This window comes from Tachypleus tridentatus, chromosome 10 (genome assembly GCF_004210375.1).
Source record: "Tachypleus tridentatus isolate NWPU-2018 chromosome 10, ASM421037v1, whole genome shotgun sequence".
NCBI classification, from domain to species: Eukaryota; Metazoa; Arthropoda; class Merostomata; order Xiphosura; family Limulidae; genus Tachypleus; species Tachypleus tridentatus.
This window is the reverse complement of record NC_134834.1, coordinates 83,112,929-83,137,941: the sequence shown is the minus strand read 5'-3', so window position 1 is coordinate 83,137,941 and position 25,013 is coordinate 83,112,929. Positions and strand designations below refer to the sequence as shown.

The following is a 25,013-nucleotide window of genomic DNA, read 5'->3' as shown; positions in this document are numbered from 1 at the left end:
GTAACAAGTTCAGCACTTTCCAAGCTAGTGTGCACCTTTCACACTAGAATTCCATATTCACAAATGTTCAAATCTTGATTTAACGAATTAACAGAAAAAGAAAAATTAAAGCTAGCTTCAATTGAAAAAGATTCATTTCAACCACCGTTATAGCGATCAATAAGGAGCTTTATCCTGTCTAAACTATCTCATAATAAAAATTTAGCTACAAAAAATTGAGGAAGAAAGTTATTTTTATGAAAGAGACTTGTTTTGTTCTCTAATTAACAATATGTTGCTTATGGTTAAGAAATAACAAATCACGTGCATATATTTTTATTCCTGACATGACTCCAAATAACTTCAACCTCCCAGTGGTTCAGCGGTAAGTATGAAAGCTTATAACGCTAAAAACCGGGGTTGGATACCCGTCATGGTAATAGCACAGCTAAATCTTTGGCTTTGTGCTTAACAACACACAAACAATCAAACAGATTCTCTGAATCCACATTTATAATAGCAATTTTAGATTTTTACACAATCTACTGATAGCTTTGTTTGAATTTTCGCACAAAGCTACACAAGGGCTATCTGGGCTACCGTCCCTAATTTAGCAGTGTAAGACTAGAGGGAAAGCAGCTAGTTATCACCATCAACCGCCAACTCTTGGGCTGTTATTCTACAAAGAATAGTGGGATTTACCATCACATTATAACCCCCACAGCTGAAAGGGCAAGAATGTTTGGTGTGACGGGTATTCGAACCCCTGACTCTCAAATTGTGAGTCGAGCGCCCTAACTACCTAGTCATGCCGGGCCGCCTGCTAATAGGAGTAAACAAAGGTTTTCATCAGCAAAGTACAGGACATAGATTTTCAAATATTGTGAAAACAAAACTGTTTCTTTAGCAATGCTATTTTCATCGTGGACTTAAAACTACTACACAACTTCGATAGCATCGTACATTTTCGAAAAAAAATGTTAGATGTTTTATAATTACTGTATGTGTATCACTTGTATTTATTATTTCACTGCACAGAAATTACTTATTTTCTAATGCAACGCATGCACTGAGTTCAGAAAGCTGGATTAGTTAAATAGGTAAGCACGGCTAAGCACTAATGCTCAACTTCTAGCACGTGCGCACATCATCATTCTAGGTGATCTTTGTTCAGCTATCACGTGGTTTTACGCTGACATCGACTGTAAATTACCTACTTAATATCTCGTACATGCATAAAGCTTATCAAGAAGCACTGCACATTTCACGCACCATGCTTTCATTTACTCATTTCTAAACCACACATATATGTATGTATTATAATAATATTAGCTTTTTATCATTCTTCATTCTCATACGCAACTGACATTCAACCTAATAAAAGTGTGGCAAAGCCGTTCGTTCTTTGCGCCAATGAACGTGAGCATGTTTCCTCATGCATGCGTATCACACGTTTCATGATATTATAGAACACTAGAGAGGGCGCCGAGTTTCTTTCTTTGTAGTTAATCATAGAGCTTTGCAATGGGCTATCTGTGTTCTGACAACCACAGGTACCGAAACTCGGTTTATAGCGTTGTAAGCCCGCAGACATACTGCTGTACCACCTAGGGGGGGGGGACAGGGCGAAGAGTAGAATTTTGTAACAGTAATGACATTGAAATGATTCAACATTTAACCCATCTTAATGTGTTATTTACGCTTCTGTTTACTGACATAGATAGTCGTACCACATCATCAAACATCACAGTGTCTGTATGCTATAAATCACGACACCCACACAGTGAGCTATGTTGACACCTATCGAAACCCAAATTTGATCGTTGTAATCTGTTAAACGTAACACTGAGCCTCCGGGAGGGGATTTACATTAGACTGATTGGGAATAGAGTAGCAGGAGAGGCTATAGTGAGCAGAAATTGTGTTGCCCCCTCAATATCGCTATTTAGTCCCATGCATAGAGAATGCAATAAGATCAAATAATTTCTTGTGATCTATTCATAAATATTCTCTTGATGCAACATACCAAACTCGAATATTTCACTCATAATTATTCTTACATTTCTTTATCAGTACGTTTTACGAAAGTATTTTCATCGAGTTTATCTTGAATTAAATTACTTTGGTGTTCTATGAATTGAGGGCGACTGATGATCTATCATTCCTGTCAATTGAGCAAGGTGTAGTGAATTCTTTGAATTCTGACGAACGTGTTGACCAGTTGGTCACGCTAAAGCTTATGTTTGGTTCGGATTGAATTTTGCGCAAAGCTACACGAAGGCTATCTGTGCTAGCTCTCCCTAACTGAGCAGTGAAGGACTAAAGAGAGTGCAGTTAGTCATCACCATCCATCACCAACTCTTTTGGGCTACTCTTTTATAAACGACTAGTGCAAGAGCATGTTCGGTAAGCCTAACCATCCGGTCCTAAAAACTAGGAAGGTTCAACTCTTCTAGCCTGTGTAGTGCCATGTTATGATACTGAAGATTGGTTTTCTTATTCATGTTTATTAAACCATATTTGTAATGTTTTTATTTCTGTTCTTTATCGTTGCACATTTAGTAAATCAACATAGTGATATTTTTGTATATTGAATTTTGTATGAATGTATAAAGAATAATTAAATGAAGAATATGAAAAGGAAAAAACACACCAAAAAAACACCAATGTTTCTATTTATTAAAATACACTTCAGGTTCAAAATTAAAACTCTCTCATCCGATGTGATGCAAAAATGTCGACTAGATATTTATCCATCATGATTATATATGAATATAAATACATTACTTACTGAACTGTTAGCATTACTGATAATATATTTTGAATTTTAATTGGCTGAAACACATTTGTTTCATAATATTTTCATACAAATAAATCCCAAAAAATGAGTCGTTTATTAATTACAGCGTTAGATAGGTGTAACTGTGAATTCAGTATTCACACATAGCGAAAGGGCCTGATATGGCCAGGTGGGTTAAGGCGTTTGACTTGTAATCCGAGGGCACGGGTTCGAATCCTGGTCGCATCAAACATGCTCGCCCTTTCAGCCGTGGGGGCGTTATAATGTTAGGTCAATCCCACTATTCGTTGGTAAAAGAATAGCCCAAGAGTTGGCAGTGGGTGGTGATGACTACTTGCCTTCCCTCTAGTCTTACACTACTAAATTAGGGATGGCTAGCGCAGATAGCTCTTGAGTAACTTTGCGCAAAATTCGAAATAACAAATAACATAGCGAAAGTGACTAAAATAATTCAAAAATAAATAATGTAAATTTAAATTACACTAAACAGAACAAGCAAACTGATTCCAACGAATTGGTGTAATTTTTATAAAGTACCGGACGTATCTACGACCAACGGATTATGGAAAGTCCTTACTTCCTAAGTATATAATTCAATTTTTTTATTTGTCAATTTAGAAGATAACCCTAGCACTATAGAAGATTAATTGCGCTTTATAAACAGACGATCCAAGTTCAATGCTGCCATTAGAATTACTTCGTCCGTCGCCGATTATATAATGACCATGAAGACAAACTTCTGCGAAAAACGGTGAGGCCAACGTCAGCCTGATCGTCTAAAATAAACTTTCGACAATCTTAGACATTGGCTTCCGCGTTTACTGTTAGGTAAACAAAGAGATCTACTAGGATTTTGTTGTTGCGCCTGCATCGAGTAGCGGACTTCTCAGTCAAAATTTGATAATGGTGAAAAACCGAATTGAGATTGAACTACAATTATGAACTTCGGTCTCATAGATCAAATTATTCTAATCCTGACTATAAGAATTTGAAGTGCCGCGGCTATTCAGGATTCCTTCTTGTTCAGTTCAAAGAACCAATTAGATCAGAAAGACAGCAAACATTGTAATTAAATGCTCGAGACACAAATCTCCATTTTTTTGGGTGTACAAGGTAGTGGTCACTGATTTATGGAGGTTTATGGACGGTCATTTTGTTTTTAAATTCTAACGATGAAGGAATCATTTAGCACGTGGACACTCAAAATTTCTGAATTCAGCACCTTCTAACTGACCAAAAGCAAATGTTTGCCAAAAATATTTGAATTCGATCACTCTTATAAAAAGTGAACCAGAATATTAGTACTTGTTAGCTTGATAATCTGAGGGTCGCGGGTACGAATTCCTGGCACAACAAACATGCCGTGGGGCATTATAATTTAACGGTCAATCCTACTTTTCGTTGGTAAAAGAGTACCCCAAGAGCTTGCGGTGGGTGGTAATGACTAGCTGCCGTTCCTCTGTTATTACACTGCTAAATTAGGGACGGCTAGCGCAAATAGCCCGCTTGTAGCTTTGCGCGAAATTCAAATCAAACAGACTGTTATTGCATGTAGTTAGTTCTTATAAAATATGATTAACCCTCTATTTAATCGCACAAGACTGCAACAGGTTACTTTTTCGCACAGCTGAAAATGCACATATAAGTAATAAAATTCATATTTCAAAATTCGAATGGCATAGCTAAATTTGACACACATTTTCAATGAAAGAGCAAACAAGCTATTTTAACTGACGTAGTAAATTTCTGTGGGCCTCATGGAGAATGTTACTACACTTTAATTATTTTACAGTGGTTCATTTTCTTTTATGACTGAGTTCGTTACCTCTAGCTCTAACCAGTACATTTATTTTGTATCTGGCATAATCTATATTTCTGTCTTTCTGATCGATTTGTTTCATCCGTACTAACAGTGAGTTTGACGTTCTACATCGAGATAAATGCTTTTTGAATGTAAAAATCAGCAGTATATTCCTAACAGAAGCATGATGGATTTCAAATAAAGTCGTGTATTGTTCGATTTAGTATGAATACACAGCTTATCAAAAAGAAGATATTTCTGAGAATACAAACGGATTGTCTATACGATGTCATATGCAAATGACGTAAACGCGCACCTGAGCTGGTAAAAGACCACAGAATACGAATAGCTGTGACACGATCAAAATTAAACGTGCTTCCATAAGGTCGCATAGTTAGATGATGTCAAAGTTACCGAAAAATCGCAAGACCACTTGAAATACCATCTCCCGTAATAAACAGATGATAACACAGTTCCAGTCACGTTGGAAAACAATGATTTTTGTCAGGTCTGTGTTGTTAGTAGAAATGTAGAGGATAAATCACGTTAAACAGCTGGATTTGTAGGACACAAGCGTGCTCCAATACTAACTGAAGTTATCTTCATTGCACGGACTATAAAGACAGGGTTGCCAAGCAGAAGCCACTTCTCACTTCATCTAATGATATAGATCGACAGTATTATAAATAAAAAACGCTATCATACCGAGATCAAAGGTCCCTGTTAGCTTAATTTAAAACCGAGAGATGGCGCTACGTCAACTCCTTCTAATTTGTATGTATACGCTTATTTTAGGTCCAAGCTATATAAATATAGTAATACTGTCTGCTGTCTGTCCACGTAACTACTTTGCAAGGTGCGGATAAATCTTCAATAAAATTTGTAGGTAGATTCATTAGGTCCATGCGAGGAGACATACAAATATTCATTTTTCCATTTTGTGGTTTTGTATGGGTGTTTTTGCGTAATTTTCTTTAGTAATACTTCGACCTCTGCTGATTTGGCAAGAAGATTTTTTGGGGTCCATGAGAAGATACAAACAAATTTTCAGTTTCCTATTTTGATGTTTTTGTGGACGTTTTCTACCACTACTTTGCCCCCCTGTTAATGATTCTTCATCAAAATGATATCAAGCTTTGTTGTGTCCAATTATAAAATTATATCGTCTATGTAGTAGACAGCAAGTATACGCAATAAACCATTCATTTCATTATTATTATTTTTATCAATGGTAATTGCTAATAGTATTGACATTTTACAAAAATACAAATTTGAGACTGATTACTGTGCATTAATTAGCACAATGACGTTTTTGCAAAACATCCCTCGAAATACATACATTATATATACATTCCAGAGCTCAGCGCGTGTGTATAATAGTGACAATACCTTATTTTTTTACTTTTGTGACGTTTTATTATGATTCTCTGCGACATCAGTGTATATTTGCTTCCTGTACCCTGACCATCATCCATGACATTTCGGTTACTGTAATGTTTTTTGCGATGAAACTAAATCTCCACAATTCTCAGGTAGCGAAAGCTCCCGACTTTGAGAAATATTCTCATAAAAAATTTCTGTTGAACCTTTTGCTGTCCATTATAGAACGTGGCAGTATTTCCGGCTATCACATTGGCAGCTTTATGACTAAAGCTGTAGGAAAGGTCACTGCTGCTCAGTATTTCACAGTTTTCTAAATGGCCTTCTACTTGTCCACGCCAATGACCAACTTAGAAAGACGGGGCAGTTTTCACACAAAACGAGATTTCTCCTACTAATACGGTCTGAGTCACAAAACGATGATATTAACATTATTTCGTGGTCAGCATAATCACTGGATGAGAATCCTCGCGAGCATGCGTGGTCCATCCTTAAGCATTTCTTGTGGAATCGTGCCAAATAACCAGCTTTCAGAAACATTTTCATCCAAATTCTTCACTAAGAGTGAGTGACTTACAAGTCTAGACTTCGGATCTTGTAAATAGGGCGTGTGACGTTGTATAGCAGGTCAACAAAATGCTAATGTTAAACTTGTATTTCTTGTGTTTGTTTATTTAATAAAGCATTCTTTCTGGAGTAGGTGTCTATTTACTTCCACTTTTAATTCATATCAGCGTATTACCATTTCATGCAGTAATTTTTGTTTTAAATAAGGTGTTTCTAAATGTTTAACACATCACTAGCTCGTATTGTGCCAAAGTTTAATGCTAATATATCTGATACTCAGTCATTATTTTATTGCGTCAGAAAGGTTTTTATATCATATAGTGTTGTTTAATATTCAATTACTGTCCTCAAGATGCAATAATAACAACTGACCTTTTTATCCCCTCAGACACATTTTCATATTATTATCGCATTAAATAAGACTTTTAAAATTACCATATGAATGTAAGATAGATGGCGTATTTTTACGTTTCACTATGATTGTCGTATGATCGGCTGATGCACATCAAGGAGTTTCACTCGTGAACAGTTTAAAATGCTATTCAATAAGTGTTATTCCATTTTCGGTTATTCAAGTTTAAGTTTATTCTGGTAGGAAAACAATAATGTGACTACTCAAAATGTGGTGATAAAAATTAGCACTGAAGGTATGTTCGGATGTAAACAATTTTTAGTGCCTACAGAGCAAGGAATGAAAGTTATTATTATAGTTGTCATAAGACATTAGAATTAGGCCTACTATGGTTTTAAACAAGCTGGAGTACACGTCAGTTAGATGGTAGTTATGTTAGTTCATGATTAACGAAATGTTATCTTAGAACATGAAGAGTTGCTTCCGTTATATGCAAATTTAAAAATACAAAACACAAAATGCAGAACCGCAAATTTGCACGTATCTTCACATGAACCTAACAAATCTTCTTTCCAGATTTGAAGATCCATCAACAGGGGGCGAAGTAGTGGTAGAAAACACTCATAAAACCGCAAAACTGAAAATTTGTATGTATCTCCCCCACGCCCCCCATAAACCTCCATAAAAATTTTGATGAAGATCCATCCACACCCTGCGAAGTAGTTACAAGGACAAACAATACTATTATATTTACATAGACACTTTACACAATTAACATAGTTGTGGTAGGAACGCTACTTATATAAGCTTTGTTCACAACAACAATTGTGAACGCCTTTTACAAGATGGCGGAGCGTGGTTACAGTTATACTTACCCTTAGATGTTAATATTATCTATTATATTTTAAGCACTACATTCTTAATCTATACCCTGTAATAGTGTGCTAGTTTTTCGTGTTGACGAGAAACGCACTTGAAGTAAAAATGCATCTCAGGACGGCTGGCAAGGGTGTAACACTTTCACCAAATTAAAGTAGAGAACAACGCTTCGACCTTCTTTGGTCATCTTCAGGTCGACATATTGTGAACATATTGTTCGACATCACTGATTGTTCTGTGGTTTATTTTGAGAAAAGTGTTAATACCCATTCCAGCCGTCCCGAGATACATTGTACTAGTTTTTGTTTGTTCATTTGAAAATAAAGCGCTAAGCAACACATTGGGGTATCTTGTGTTGTGCCTATCATGTATCAAAACCCAGTTTCTAGGGTTAAAAATCCGTATATTTACCATCGTGCCACTGGGGATTATACTACCAGTCTCTGGAATATTAATTATGAGAAATTTGTTTTTTTCGTTTTTACTTTTTAACTGTTTAACAGTTTTATTTAGATGTATTAAAATAGCATTATTTTCAGGATTTTAATTTTTTGCTTTTATGTACATACCTTAAAATCGGTGTTTTTTGAAAATGTCGCTTTTAATACTGTAAAGAGCAAACTAATATATCGTATACTGTCTGTACAATAACTTCTCTTACGGGAGTAATAAGAGATACAAAACATAGTTCTATTTGTGTTAGAGCTTTATAAGAGCAGCTAATATTTTATATGAAAGTATATGAAAATGTAACGGACGAAAATTTGAAAATTTAAATAATATTTCCTGCACTGAAATTACAATCAATGGCTAGGTACCAGGTGTCACGAAGAAAAATTGTTAATTACCATCTTGCACGTGCACAACTGCTTAAGCTTTGCTCGTGAGCAGAGTACAAAACTCATTCTCATATACTTTGATTATTAGAATATGGACCAAAAAACACGTCACAATATATAAATCAATTACACATATAAAATGCTTACAGTACTGTGTGTTAGCTTTCGCCAAATATAAAGTGACAATAAAATTGTATCAAATATGCTGTTGGTGGAAACGTGCTTTATAGTCAGTGTGAGAAGACCCTATACACTGGATAGGTAAAGTGAAGGAAAAGTGTCATTAACCAATATTCAGTTCTTTATATCATATGGCCAGCCGCATAATAGCAGATTATATGTTTTACCTGAATGTACAAAGAAATATATATATACATGTAATCACACGACGGTGATCTCGACAAAAGGTTGTCTCTTAAATGGCACATATTCAGCATAGTCTATAAGGAGATTCACTTAATAATATATTAAAAATAGCATCCCATATAGGTACATCACTAATGTTAACATCTAAGTTATATCTACAACATCATGAATTAGTAAACTGAAGAAAGACAAAAGAAGTTACAGGCATCGACAATAAACATTGATGCACGAATCAGTTTCAATGTGACATGCCTAATTATATTAGGGACCTGTTAGTACAACATTTACAAAACGATCGTGTCTTCGGAAACAAGCAAAAACCTTAAAAATTGCATTTAGTGTGAACGAACAGAATCTCTGAGATCTGTCAGGCATGCTTGTCATGAATGTAATTAGCGGGTTAGGTTACAAAAAGATCACAACATGGTTGACACCATTTTACTTTCATGATGATAAGAAACCCACTTGAAGTAAAAATGTACTCTAAAGACGGCTGGTATGGGTATTAAAACTTTTATTAAAATAAAGTTTTATTTTATTTTATTAAAATAAAGTACAGAACAACGTTGCGACATTCTTAGATCACGTTCAGGTTAACAAAATATTTTGATTAAAGTTTTAATACCCATACCAGACGTCTTTAGAATAAACCATTTTACTTTGTTCTTAGCCTGTCACTACTGGAATCGTGATGGCTTGTGTCAACTTTGTTAGAATGATGGGAGCAGTTTCCCCTAGTTTTAAATAACGTGACAAAAATCCCATATCACTCTTACGAATGACACCATTTCACTTTGTTTATAGGCAGGCTGTAACAATGGTCCATATGTTACAAATGTAACTTGCTGATAAAGTCACTTTGATATCTGTACTGCCTATATCCTACACCCCTAGATTTTAAACTTTCCATCTTTGTCACTTATTATGTTGTGCTCTTCATACATGTTACTTTTATTAAGTATTTTATCACTATTATATTTATGCTAATTGCAGGACTGTATATATGGTTTATCTTTCTACATTGTGGGAAATATTTATTAACGTTCGCCGTTATTCAGTCACAAAATCTTACATTTTGTTTCGTCAGCACTCAGTAAAATGCATAAACCTAACATTGGAATTAGTGAACGTGGCCCACGAAAGTAGTAAAGTTTGTTATTATAATAGATATTTAACGAAAAAGATATTGAACAAAGAAGTGTAAACCTGAAAATGCTGTCATATCTTATCGGTTTTGGCGTTTATTTAATTAGGGTTAACTTTTAGTCTGTTTGAACACTGAAAACAACTAGAAAAAAGAAGAAAGAAACGCGTCTTCGTGCCTCATTAATCTTTCATTATGACTTAAGGAATTTTATTATCAAAGTTCTGCATTCATATCCCAAATTATTCAAGTCTGTTTCACTCTGTGGTTTGTAAAAGAACAATCAGTCACAAATCTACAGAGCCTTATCTTGATTTACTTCGCGTTGTCCATAAGAAATAATGGCTTAAACGAGTCTATGTAAGCATCGCTCAGTTAGAAGGTGGATTCCATCTCGTGACTGTAAGAGGGTGATAACCAGTAGTTTTATTACATGCAGTTAGACATGTTTAGTCGCATGTCAACAATGTGGACAGCTGAGATGTCTTTTATAGTATTCCATATGCTACTGGATCCACAGTGGCTATAGAACGAAAATTGTCGCTATTATATAATTAGAAGCAGCATTGGAAGATATGTATGATTGGAGGATTCATTCCTGTTGGTATTTTTTACAACAGTAAAACTGAGAAAGAAAGAAAAGCAATCTTTACGTCATATTACACACTTATGAATTTCTACAGGGCTATTTTAGGTAACTCTATAGGACGTCTTTATATTTAAATTTAATATATCATGAAATTATTATATTATTTTTTTAATTAAGTGTGAAAACCTAAAATTATTTTATACATAATTAATCCAAATAAATAAAAGTTTATTACAATCTGTTACTACTGTCATGTTTCCAAAACATCGCTGTCTTGTGTTTTAAATGAAAGAGATTCTATTATATCTCTTCAGGGCTGTTAATTAATTTCACTGCTAACACTACTAATGTGATATTCCTCGGATACTTTAGCTAGCACACATAGTCCCCTTGTAGGACAACGGTAACTCTTTGGATTTATAATGTTAAAATCAGGGTCTGTACTCCTCTCGGTGGACACAGCAAATAGCCCGATGTGGCTTTGCTACAAAAAAAACATAACTACCACACGAGTTGCAATAAACCAGTTTTAAGGGAACCAAACAGGAAAGTAAACGTTTCAATTTCGAATTAAAAAACCAACATAGACTGTCTTATTCAACTACAGAGAACACTCATTTGTTATTGTAATAGAGAACAGAAAAAACAAACAAACAAGAAGAACCTTAATCTATTAATGTCGCAAAAATAAGCGTACAAAATGTGCAATGGACTAATATTTAACATTTATTGTAAAATAATGACGTTTAGTTTAACAACATTGCGATGCGTCTCATTGGTGAAACATCAATCCAACTAATATCACAAAACTACATATAATTTATACAAATGATTCGAGATTTAAACTGGTGTTTTAGACGTATTTTTTATTATTTGAAAAACTGTTGTTGTACTGATAAAATGTTATATGCTTTTAGTGGGAGTTTTATCTCCCCCTAAGTATATATTTGTCCATTGTTGTGCCTTAAAACAACACACGAAAATTAAAGAAACAAGGCTGACGATTTACTGCTGACAGTTTGCTTAAGCTACAAATTCCTACTATGACTCCACTATAACATCATTGTAAGCGATATATTCTGCAGTGTTGAATCGCAAAAAACTATGTGGCCCGGCATGACCATGTGGTTAGATCGCTGGACTCGTAATTCGAGGGTCGCGAGTTCGAATCCTCGTTAAATCAAACATGCTTGCCCTTTCAGCCGTGGGGGCTTTATAATGTGACGGTCAATCCACTATTTGTTTATAAAAAGAGTAGCCCAAGAGTTGGCGGTGGGTGGTGATGACTAGCTTCCTTCTCTCTAGTCCTACACTACTAAATTAGGGACGGCTAGCGCAGATAGCCCTTGAATGGCTTTGCACGAAATTCAAAAACAAACAAAAACAAGGAGAGTATTTTTGAACGTAATTCAATCTCCTTAATTTTGTTGTACGCTTCAAAATTATAAGCCCTTCATTTTCCGACATCGAAAAATCTGGTTTTCCTAGCATGCACATTAGTTGAAAACTACAACTTATGCATTTTTTAACGCGTTAATTTGGAAACTGCCACGTGAAAAGTTCCCAATATTTCAGTTGCATAACTTTATTCGAGTCACTATTATTCATTGTTACTCGAGTTTGCTGTCATTACATGGAATTCTGTGACTATATTTCAGCAAGTTTTTAACAGTGGTCGATTACCAGTTGATTTCCCTATTCAAACGACGGTGATAATTCTTTCTAGTGTTTCTTATACGTAAGCTCGTATTCAGTGTTTATTCTCATTGCATATAGCTATTGTTATTTTTAAGTAGTTGGTGTTAAGATAGCAGTTGTATACGTTGTCAATAATTGTCAACGTACGCTAACTGTGTCGCTATTGTCTATTTTACATTTTTTTATTTGTGTCACCTTATTGTAACAAATACTTTTGCACAGCAGGCTGTTGAAAAACATCGTATGTGTCTAGACTTAACAAGATAAGCTTACAGTGCATTAATTTGTGTTGTATTATCTTAGAAGAAACAATATTCGATTTTGATAAAATTACTTTGTTGCTACTCGTCTTTTGTTACTTTACACTGTGGCATTGATAGAAGCCAATCACTAAATCTCTGACCTTCAAGAGGGTCCGTTGAGAACAACTTTTCAATTTGTTTGTTGTATTTGCATCCCACTACACGTTTTTATTCTATGTTATTACGTTTGTTATTTATTTTGAATAAGTTCAGTGTGGGGGTTGAGCGTGGAAAAAGTGAATGCAAGAATACACTGATGAGAAACGTGGAACATTCAACTGAACGTATATACTTATGTAGCTTAAAATCTATTTTTCATAAATTGACATAAAAATTTAAGAAAAAAAAGACGAGTAAAGGTTATTAACCTAAAAAAGGGGAATAGTGATTGTCAAAAAATACAGAAACATGTGGAATAAAAATACAAAGATTATATTTTCAAGCCTACAACAGGAACTTTAAAAAGAAGAATACAAACTAGGTTGGAAATACTGACTATATTATTTTCTCAAACTACAAATCCCTATTTTGACTCCACTAAAATTTATAAATACTGTAAATATGGAGTTAAAATAGGGATTTCTAGCTTGAGAAAATAATATAGACAGTATTTCCAACCTAGTTTGTATTCCTTTTTTGGACTCCCTGGATGTAGGCTTGAAAATATAATCTTCATATTTTGATTCAACTTGTTTTCGTATTTTTTTGACGATCCGCGTTTCCCATTTTTAATGATCTTATGTTAAATTATTTATATATAACTGTGTATCTCATGGAAGAACTGAATCTACAATGCTCGATATATTACACTTCTACATTAACCAGTTGGTCAAGCTCTAAATTGAATAAAAATCGCATGCTTTTAAACATGGAACTCACCAACTGCAAGACATGGCTTTGTTTGAAGAGAAAACCGAAAATTAGTCTCTAAAAGTGAGCAGTAGCAGCCACAAAAGAAATCTATATTCTATCATCGGCTAAATTAATTGTTGAAAAACAACAACCAAAAACTGTCACATTAAGCACACAGTTCAGATATCACTTTATATACTTTGAGTGTGAAAAACAGTAGTAACATCTGAAACTAAAATATTGTTCCACACAGCTTTTACAGTTAAGATTATTTGCTTTGGTGGATCAAGGTTACTTTATGTGTTTCATCTAACTCTCTTGTGTGTCTGATTTCCGCAGATGAAGATATAGAAGTTCAGTATGAACATCGTTGCACAACCTATAATAATAACACTATCAATACTACAACTAATGAAAGTAAAAACGTTGCTTAGGTTTTCTCTCTCTCTGGTGTTTGGTTATATATATTTGTATACCCAGAAGGGTCAGGTACACTAGACCTCTTCCTCCTTCCATTACTTTGTTGGAGTGGCCTGATTAATATATTTCGAGTAAATACTGAATGGCTGGAATAATATGATAACTTAAGTCTGGTCCTTTTCAGGACAATGTCCATTTATATTGTTCTTTCATTTTTTTTAAATAAGTCTAGAACGTAGGTGGTCTGTTTTATTTTAACTCTATTTTATTATTACTATTACTATTATTTTAAATGATTTTATCTTAATGATCTGATGTCCAAATTTAACGGGGAGAGGTGTTTAGGTCTCTCTTCATCATATATGCAATATCTGTCTAGTTCACATAACAACTCATTTTTTCGCCAATTTTTATCAAAATGTTTTATTGTACTATGTAGAAGTCTATCTGGTATTGTTTGTGTATTTGAGTAATTGTACATGAACTTTGAGGAAGTGGTTTTAGGTACTCTGTATGCTAATGTAATTAGTGTATTCTGTAATGTTTGGAGTTCAGTTTGTATTTGTTTTTCTCTTACATTGATCCATGCAGGAGCTGCATAGTCTATTACTGGTCTAATGTATGACTTGTATATTTTAATGATGTTTTCTGGTGTTGTTCCGTAGTTTTTACCAGTTAGACTCCTAGCATAGTTTATTCTTCGCCAAATTTTTGTTTTTATGTTATTTACATGTTTTATCCACGTAAGTTTCGAATCATATGTTAACCCTAAAAATTTTGCAGATGTAGCAGTTTGGAGAAGTTGCTTAGGTTGTTTCTTCTAACTTGTGTGTTTGATATATCCGCTTTTAAATGGCTGGGCTGTTCTCTTACAACATAAAAGTATTTTCACATAGACAGTAGTTTTTCTTGTAGTGATAAGTTAAAGCAGTAACACCAATATAATATTTTGTTATTGTCTATACAAGCAGAAAATGTAATTATTATGACGAAAATGTAATAAACATCAAAACCCATAATTTTCCAATTGAACTGTCCTCTGACGGGACAGCAGAAGGTCTACAGACTCACAACGCTACAATCCAAGATTCGATTCCCCGTGGTAAGCACAACAGTTAATCAAATGTGGTTCTGCTTTAGAACAAACAAGCACTGATTTGTCCCTTGGTGGGTCAGCGGTAAATGTACGAACTTACAACCCTAAAATCCGGGATTCGATTCCCCGCGGTAGACACGGCAAATGACCCGATGTGACTTTGTTCTGAAATAGTTTGATTCATCTATAGATGGAGACTCGCAAAAGAATATAAAAATGCAACATTTGAAAACTAAACACAGCAAATATATCACATTAGTGAAATACATTTTTGAAAAAGGACATTGTACAAACAGGAATTTCCGAAACATGTTAGGCTAATAAAACTGAATGCTCTTCTTTCATGTGATATAACGCTGCTGTATTTTTTATTGTTTTGTTCGTGAAATATGGTTGATTAAAACAGTCGTTTTGTTGGTACTCTTTGGACCCTAATAATTCCACATATAAAGTTGCATGTTACTTTGTTACAGTTGCAACCCAGAAATGACCATCACTGTCAAAATATTAACATCCACAGATATGATTGCGTTTTTCAAGACTGGCCAACTTAAAGTTAAGAGTGTGATTAAATCTAATTCAAAATACAATTAATTCTTGTTGGTTACGTTAACCCCGACAGGTGTCTATTTAGAGATGCACAACAAAATGCTTGAAAATTTTATCCATCCGTTTAAGGCACGTTAAATATTAAAAAGCGAATAAACGTACCTTTTATATGCTTTACGTTTACACAAGTTCGCAGGCAATTACAAACGATTATACCTAGTCCTTTGTTTTCTAATGTCACCAGAGCCCCCTGGTGGCACAGCAGTAATTCCGCGGATTTATAATGCTAGAAAATGGATTTTGTTTTTTTGGTGGACACATCAAAGATAGCCCATTGTGTAGTTTTGTGCTTAACTACAAACAAATATCATCAGGTATGTATTTTGTGCCCTTTTCGAGGAAAAAAAAAGTTTTGTAGACAGCGATGCTTGTTATGGGTTTTTATATATACCTTACATGTGTGTGTATGCATATAGTTACTGGCATCTGTGATAATCCTTGCATTCTGATACGGAGACTGGAGTACGTGATGAAATATAAAGCAATTTGGTAATTTGTAATAAGAATCAGTTTCATACACGCTATAACCTATAATACTGAAAATACGACTAAACCAGACAAGCAACCAACTGACGAAAAAAAGAAGTAGAATTACATACACCGGAAGATCAGGTTTTTTCTGTTCCACAAGGAAAATTTCGAATGAAGAAACTCCGCACAGCAATATATGTGTGTGTGTGTTAGATCGCAATATTCAACTGAATTTCAATTTCTGTTTGAACTTTAGTGTAATAGACCAGAGAGAGAAAAAAAAAAAACGACGGCTACAGAAATAAACAGACGTCATTGATTTTTTGAAACCATTTTCTAGGTTTAAATGGAATAGTATTTGATCTTACAGCTGCTGGTAGTCTAGTTCTATTCTTGAGTGAGAAGGAAGTCAACTATTAGATCTTTGAAAGCTATCTTCTCAGTTTACCATTAAATCTTTGAAAGCTATCTTCTCAGTTTAAACGAAATAGTGTCTCCGATCTTACAGCTACAGTTGTCTGGTTCTATTCTTGAATAAAAAGGTGTGTGTGTTTTCTTATAGCAAAACCACATCACCTTATCTGTTGAGTCCACCGAGGGGAATCGAACCCTTGATTATAGCGTTGTAATTCCATAGACTGACCGCTGTACCAGCGGGAAACAAGGATGAAGGAAGTCAACCATTAGATCTTTGAAAGCTGTCTTCTCAGTTTACCATTAGACCATTGAAAGCTATCTTCTCAGTTTAAATGTAAGTCTTATATCTCATGGCTACGGTATACTAGTTCTGTTTTTGAATAAGAGACATGACTCTATTCATAATCACCAAATATATCTAAGTTAGTTAATTTAAATATAAATGCTGGTTCTTTGTCAGATCTAGTTATCTTCACAGCTAGATCACTGACATGAGTTCAAGATTTTGATTACAATGGTTTTGAAAATGTCAGGAAACTATGTTGTACAAGGATTTCTAGTAAGATATGTCCCATTAAGCAGAGCACGAAAACGAAGAATTTGGGATAAATCACCCAAGAACGTAGCTGGGAATAAAATGACCATACATTGTCGTCAACTGATTGTGCCCACGTGCGTTTGGTTTGTTAAACATGGCGGTAGGGGAAAGCGTAAGGAAAAATTTACAAGCAAACGAGGCGAGAAAATATTTTACTCAAAAATATTCAAAGCTGGATGGCAAGTGTTCCTTTTTCATCCTGGTTATGATTGCACATATAATGAGGCAGTGCCTGTTTGTACGCACAACTTTAAAACTGCAACGTAAACAATATATATATATATATATACTTTATGTGTGTATAAATTGAATATTTGAACCAAGACCACTTATCAAACTTTTTTTATCATGAACAATGAATAGATACAATTTGAGACAATTTTCCAGACAGAAATGGTATGAAAGTAATGACCAAATACATGGTTTTTATAAAGCTGTTAACAAGGAATAGGTCTAAACTGAGAGAATTTTCGAGACAGAAATTGCCTAAAATAAATGATCAAGAACCTTATTTTTATAAAGCCATTGTGAGCATTGTTATTAGCGTGGTATCTACTGTGTTCAGAGCCTACTGTTCACCAGAACTTAAATTTTTTGCCGGATCTTTCTGATCATGAAATCCGGAAACTTTTATTTTATCTAAAGGCGAAAACACTGTAATTATTTTTTGTTTGTTTGACGGTCGTCTTGTTACCTTGCGAAGTGATATTTGACTGACGTAATCAGCTTTATTATTTCCTTTAAGTCCATTTCAAATATTATATTCAATAACATTAAAGTTGTTATCCTCCAAAATTCAAAATTCACCTCTACTTGGCAAAAGGAATCACATACTTTTGTTTTTTGTTATTACTAATAATAACTTATAATTACATCTTTAATACGTTGTACAACGCCTACATTGCATGAAAAGTGGCCAGACTACAACATCATCCACACTGACATATTCAGAGGGAATTTTTTTATACCTTTTATACATACATATATTTTAAAATAAATATTCGTGTGAATATGTTGTGTCTGAATAACATCAATTAGAGTATTAGTTCCTATAGTCCCAACTTAATTAGAAATCTATATTTAGGTGATCTAATTAAATTCTTAAAGTTCGTGGACCCGACATGGCCAGGTGGTTAAGGCACTCAACTCGTAATCCGAGGGTCGCGGGTTCAAATCCCCGTCACACCAAACATGCTCGCCCTCATAGACGTGGGGGCGTTATAATGTGACGGTCAATCTCACTATTCGTTGGTAAAACAGTAGCCCCAGAGTTGTCGGTGAGTGGTGATGACTAACTGCCTACCCTCTAGGCTTACACTGCAAAATTAGGGACGGCTAGCGCAGATAGCTCTCGTGTAACTTTGAGCGAAATTCAAAACAAACCTAATGTTCGCCAATGGAAAACCGACTTAATTATACGTAATATGTTTGACATTTCTTATTATTTTGATGAATGTTTTAGATTCACTTCACTGCATAAAGAAAAAATAAATATTCTTTAAATATTATTTATGCTAATGAATAAACAAAAATTTTCTAACTTGGAACTATCTGCTATAAATTTAAATTTAACGTTCCGAGTTGAGGGCAGGCGGTTAGGACGTTCGCCTCGCAATCGGCGGGTCTCGAGTTCGAATCCTGTCATCCAACACGCTTGCTCTTTCAGCCATGGGAGCATTATAATGTAATGGTAATCCTATTTTTTCGTTGGTAACAAAGCAACCTATAAGTTAACCGTGAGTGGTGTTGGCTAGCTGCCATTCCTCTGTCTCCATGTGTGACTTATGTTACGGACTTACAATATTAAATCAGGTCTGATTCCCTGCAACTGATGCAGTAGATAGTCCGATGTGACTTTGTTCTGAAACTAACACTTCTTCCCCTCTAATCTATCACTTCTAAATTAGGGACGACCTTTGCAGATAATCATAGAGCAGATTTTCACGAAATTCCAAAAACAAACAAATCCATTTGAGTTAAACTTAATTACCTGATTTCCTAAGTAAAGTTTAAATCACTAATTCATAATATCAAATGACAACTAAAAACAACAACAAAACACACACACGAAATCGATTAAACACCCAGGAAATTTACTTCTGCTTAGAATAAGTTATCCAGTGTCATAATTTCTCGAATTTATACGGTATAACATGAGAAAAAGAACAACAAAATGAGCTAAAGTTATATAACATTTACCTTTTTCACAAAAGCTGCCTTCATGGTCTAAATTCTTACAGTCACAGATGGTGCCACTGTCCGAATTAATGCATACGCCACCATGCTGGCATGGATCACGGTGATTGCAATAATTCATATCGTTGTTTCGTACACCGAGAAAGGCTATCATGTCTTGCTTTCGAGCGGGGCCCTCATCACTAGCGTAAAAAACGTTTCGTATGGCTCCCTTGAAACGAGGCTCGAAGAAAGCAGAAGGTAAAGCTAGTTGGGGAAGCTTCGACTTATACCAAACTGGCAAACCTCCAAAATACACAAATCTATTTACTGACACATTTCCAAAATCAAATTCCCTTCCAGGTGTTAGGCTACTTTTAATTTCGTCATCAACGCGTAAAGACGTTTCTTCGAAGTTTCGGGTAATTCCTACGCGATGCCATTCACCATCATGTAAAGCTCGACCGACAGTTATCAATGTGGAGCCACCTCCAAGATTACAGCGCAACCGCAAGGTACCTTCAACGAGTTTGAGCTCAAAGAAATGGTGCATTCTTCCATCATCAGTATAAAGAAGAAGCCCTTCAAGCCCACTGGTCTGAAATTCGAAAGAAAGAGATCCGTTTAAACTTATGTACCACTTCTTGAACTGAGTGTAAGAAGTTGGTGAGCCTTCCAAGATAAAGCTCTCACATGTGCTTACCCATAAAAGAATCAAGAAGGAAATCGAGTTCCGGCTTAGAGAAATAATCATGTTTTCAGCATTAAGTAATCAAGTCAATTAAATGTTCATTTGCGAATGCACGTGACTCGAATATCTTCGTTATGGATATCCTAAGTCCTGTAACTCTTCTTTCTAAGTTCTTTGTAACACTCTAGGGAAATCTCTTGATAATGTTTGGATAAACTGGATATAGCTGTGTCAAAAAAACTTCGTGTTTTCCAGCGTCGAAATTTCTCGAGTTAATGGTGAAGTATCTATTATGATTAAAGAAAAAATCGATTTTAGTTATTGGTGAAAAACAAACGCTGCGACATATTAGATGTTTGGTAAATTAAAAAAAAAAGGTAAACGTACCTAACTTTTTATCTAAAACACTTCTATATTTTTTAATCCTTAAGTGATGAAAACTTTGTATGTTCTTCAGATTTTGCAAACTTTTTTTATAAAATTAAACCAAGAGGGATTAAGACTTGATAATATTTCTTATTCTAGTTATCTTTGTACCTTGGTCTGTCTTTATCTTTATTATGTAATTGTAGTTATTTTTATTTTAGAATATTAAGTCCACAATGTGCTTCTGCAAACCTGTAATGTGCTTGTTTCTTAACGAAACGCACATTTGTTTTTTGTTGTCAAGCCCAAAGTTACACAAAGTCTGCCTGTGCTTTGCCCACTGCGAATATCGAAACATGAATCTATCGTTATATGCCCATATGTTTCCGCTGAGAAGCGAGAGGAGAAGGGCACATTTAGCGACATGAACAAGATTTCCATGACTGAACCAAAACTTGATAACGTATTTTAACACTCTAAACCGAAAATGTTTGATTTCGAACTGTATTTGTTTCTTAAAGTTAAGCATCAACATGTTACCTTACTTTAGTAAGAAACTGTTTTAGTCACTTTTATCTTTAAAACGTTTACATTAATAAATATTTGAATCCTATTTTGACATCTACGTTATGTTTGATGAATAACATTAAATAAATATCATTCAAAAGTAAAGGCTCTTCCAAAAATAGTTTACCACACTTTTTTAGCAAAATTATCTCAAGTGGGAAATTAAAATGTAATAACCTTTAATGTAGTTACGTTGATACTTGTTTCAGGAAGTATTGTCAAATAGCAACCATTATTATTATATTTTTTTAATTTAGTGTTGCTTGACTCCTAATGAAGATTGACAGTAATTTACAATGCTATGCACGTGAAGGGAATTGCAATAGGAATATTAATGGCAAAGCATGTAATGATAACAATACAATATCCATTTGTCTTGTGTGTTAAACTTCCGGTTTATTTTATTTAAGTACAAGTAATGCAATAGTCTAGTTGTTTTACACTCCCACTATCCACACTATTGATACTTAAAATTGTGGCTTCGAAGGATTCTTTTTGGTTTTACATAAATGTCTGACTTATATTACATGTTGATACATGACTGAACTTTAATTCGAGGAGCAAGAGTTTCAAATTCAAATTTTCCCATTGTTTACGAAACACCGATTTTTTTTAAACTTTAATTCATGTTATGAGATTTGAAACAGTTACACGTGTTATCACGAAAATTAATTTAATAGTTTAAGTAAATCTAATGAATGAGCAGAAAAGTATTGTTCAAATAAGGAAGTATTTCAACGACAGCTGCCACAAATGGACTTGGTAACAACTTTTGAGAACATTGTGAAACTGTTCAAAACGAAACTTATTTATTCCTGATTGGTTACTTCACAATATATCCAAATCTATGATTTTTTCTTTGGCAAAATTTATTTATTTTTTCTTATTCGTTATTTCTATAAGATATTATTACAAACTACGTAACACTTTCATTTACTGCTTCTCGTTTGTTTTGTATAATCAGACACACATATGAAGAACATGCAAAGGCTTCCTATACATCGAACTTACATGCGTAATTAAATATATTGTAATCCATTCAGTAATAATATCTAAACTCTGCCCCCCAGAACAGCAGCATGTCTGCTGACTTACAACGCAAGAATCCAGGTTTCGAAACCAGTGGTGGGCAGAGCAGAGACAGCTCAATGTGTAGCTTTGTGCTTAATTAGAAATATACAAATTCTACAATCTGTAGAAGCAAACGTGATTACAAACCATGCAACGCCTTCAACTCTTTATACGTTCTATAAACAAAAGATGAATTTAGGCACAGAAATCTCGTGATTGTGAAATCTGCTAAGCCTATTTTGTTTGGTACATCACACTATAACAAATATGATATTAAAAATGCGTATGTTAAAGCTTTTTAGACGTTACATTAATATCATGGTCAAGTATCAAACATATTGAAAGTTAAATTAATGTAAATTAAAAGACATGTTATATAATATACAGAATATCTAAGCTATATTGTTCAACACACTGTAGAACATAAGTCGTTTTAAATTGCTGAGTTGTATGATTAAACATTATTTTACATTAATATGATTCAAAATTAAACTAGTGGCATATTTGTAGTCTACCGTTATAACACTGTTTGTTTGAATTTCGCGCAAAGCTACAAGGGGGCTATCTGCGCTAGCCGCCCCTAATTTAGCAGTGTAAGACTAGAGGGAAGGCAGCTAGTCATCACCACCCACCGCCAACTCTTGGGTTACTCTTTAACCAACGAATATTAGGATTGACCGTCACATTATACGCCCCCATGGCTGAAAGGGCGCATACATTTTGTAAAAGCTTGATTTTTCATGAATATTCTTTAGCCTATTATTATTTTCCTTTTTATTATTTCTGTGCGTGTGAATATCTGATTGTATGCATTAATTAGCTCAGTACGCAGACTTACAAATAACCTAAGTCTCCTAAAACGACCGAAATTGGGATTGAAAATATCACTAACAGAGAGAATACCCAAGTGATATATCAATTTATTATAATCATTACAAGTTACATTAAATTACATACATTAATAACAGTATTAATGTTTGGGTTCTGATCTACGTGAGTAACTCGCTTTCATCAGAATTTAACATCTAAAGTGTAATTTCTAAGGTTGTTCTAGTGAAAGACATTGACGTTAAGATATTTCACAACTTTTTCTATTGTCGTGAAACAAACCAACATCATTGTACGGCAATACTACAAACGACAACACACTTACTAACTTACAATATACTTGTGCGTTTTTGTTTTATGCAATGTAATTGTCATGCTAATTTATAAAACATAAACCGTTTTTTTTTCAGAAACAATTATTTAAATAATATTGGAGATTTATAAACCATGAAACTTGTGCCACGTGAAATATGTATTTCTCTTTGTTTTCTTTGTTAATCTGTTTCATACATTATTGTCTGCGCGTATCACTTTAAATATTCTTTTAACGTGACATTTCGTCTATCGCGTGATGCTCCACTTACAAGAACGGCATTTTGCTTCTCTTTTATATGCAAATAAATCTAGATGTATGGAATTTGGTAAGTAAAAATCGAACAGGCGCTCATTCGAGATTCGTGATAGACAGGAAGGAAAATCCTTCAAAAAACCCTGAAACTATTAGAATACTGTTGTCCCACATGATAAACTACGCAAGTTAACTTGTTAATTTGCGCATAAATTAAGTCTGTGGCCTGATTACATCGTTATTTTTATAATTAAGCATTAATTACTATTATAATTATTATACTAATTACAGTTTTCATTAACTTTTATAAATTAAAAAGAAAATCTCGCCTCACACCAATTTACATGTGGCGCGAATATGGGTAACGTCGTGAATGTTTTTAAACTGTGGATATGAATGACATCTCTTGATATTATGAAACTCTTAACAGTTTGTTTTTGAATTTCGCGCAAAGCTACTCAAGGGCTATCTGCGCTAGCCGTTTCTAATTTAGCAGTGTAAGATTACAGGGAAGGCAGCTAGTCATCACCACCCACCGCCAACTCTTGGGCTACTCTTTTACCAACGAATAGTGGGGTTGGCTGTAACTTATAACGTCCCCACGACTAAAAGGGGCGAGCATGTTTGGCGCGACGGGGATTCGAACCCGCGACACTCCCATTACGAGTCGCACGTCTTAACCCACCTGGCCATGCCGTGCCCTCTTAACAGAGCGTTAACAAACTGTAAGCACATTCTCTTCTAGAATAACGTTAAAGAAACATTATGGACATTTCGAAATGATAAACATGCTAAATTCGCTACCTTTGAGAAAACTAAATAATGGGATGTGTTGTATTAACACAAGGTAACTGTTTAGTGTACATCGCAATGTCTAACACTAGTGGGTCGAGCATGCGCAGGTGGTAGTCCGAGGATCGCTGGTTCGAATCCCCTTCACACCAAACATACTCGCCCTTTCAGCCGTGAGGGCGTTATAATGTAACGTTCGATCCCACCATTCGTTCGTAAAAGAGTAGCCCAAAAGTTGGCGGTTGGGGGGTGATGACTAGCTGCCTTCCCTCTAGCCTTACACTACTAAATTAGGGACGACTAGCGCAGATAGCCCTGGTGTAGATTTGCGCGAAATTCAAAACAAACCAAACTAGCACTAGTGATAGATTAAATCAACACTTAGTACTGTTTAAGGCTTTGCCGATCGTTAATGACGCCTTATGCGAGATATAAAGTCTGCACACCTCCTTGAAATATTTAATCTGCCCTTGCCTTCAAAGGTTCGCAACCCACTCGCACTACCCTTGATACGGGCATGGTTGTGTTTATTATGTTTAACAAGGCCCAACTACATGTACTCTGTAAAGTTGTACTTCGAGCAGTTTACGTCCAACATTTAAGCTACAGCACATTCTACACATTTTCGTTAAGACACGTGACCCAAATGTATCTTTTTCTTATAAAAATATACTGTTTTACTTGACTTTATTAGCTACACATTCTAAGGATGGCTATTAGATGAAAATTCCCAATACTGTGGCAACAGTGGCTGGCACATCAAGTGAAGGCCTGCAAGAAGCTGAGAAGAATATCT

General features: G+C 34.7%; 1 protein-coding gene across 3 annotated transcripts in view; it reads right to left on the bottom strand.

The window, feature by feature from the left end:
- Nucleotides 1-25,013, bottom strand: part of LOC143229735 (neurexin 1-like) — a 163,677-nt gene that overhangs the window by 94,635 nt on the left and 44,029 nt on the right. For all 3 annotated transcript variants that reach the window (XM_076462481.1, XM_076462482.1, XM_076462480.1), the window contains one exon: nt 19,359-20,312. In XM_076462481.1, the coding sequence (XP_076318596.1) occupies nt 19,359-20,088 (730 nt within the window). In that variant the 5' untranslated portion in view covers nt 20,089-20,312. The remainder of the gene's footprint in view (nt 1-19,358; nt 20,313-25,013) is intronic.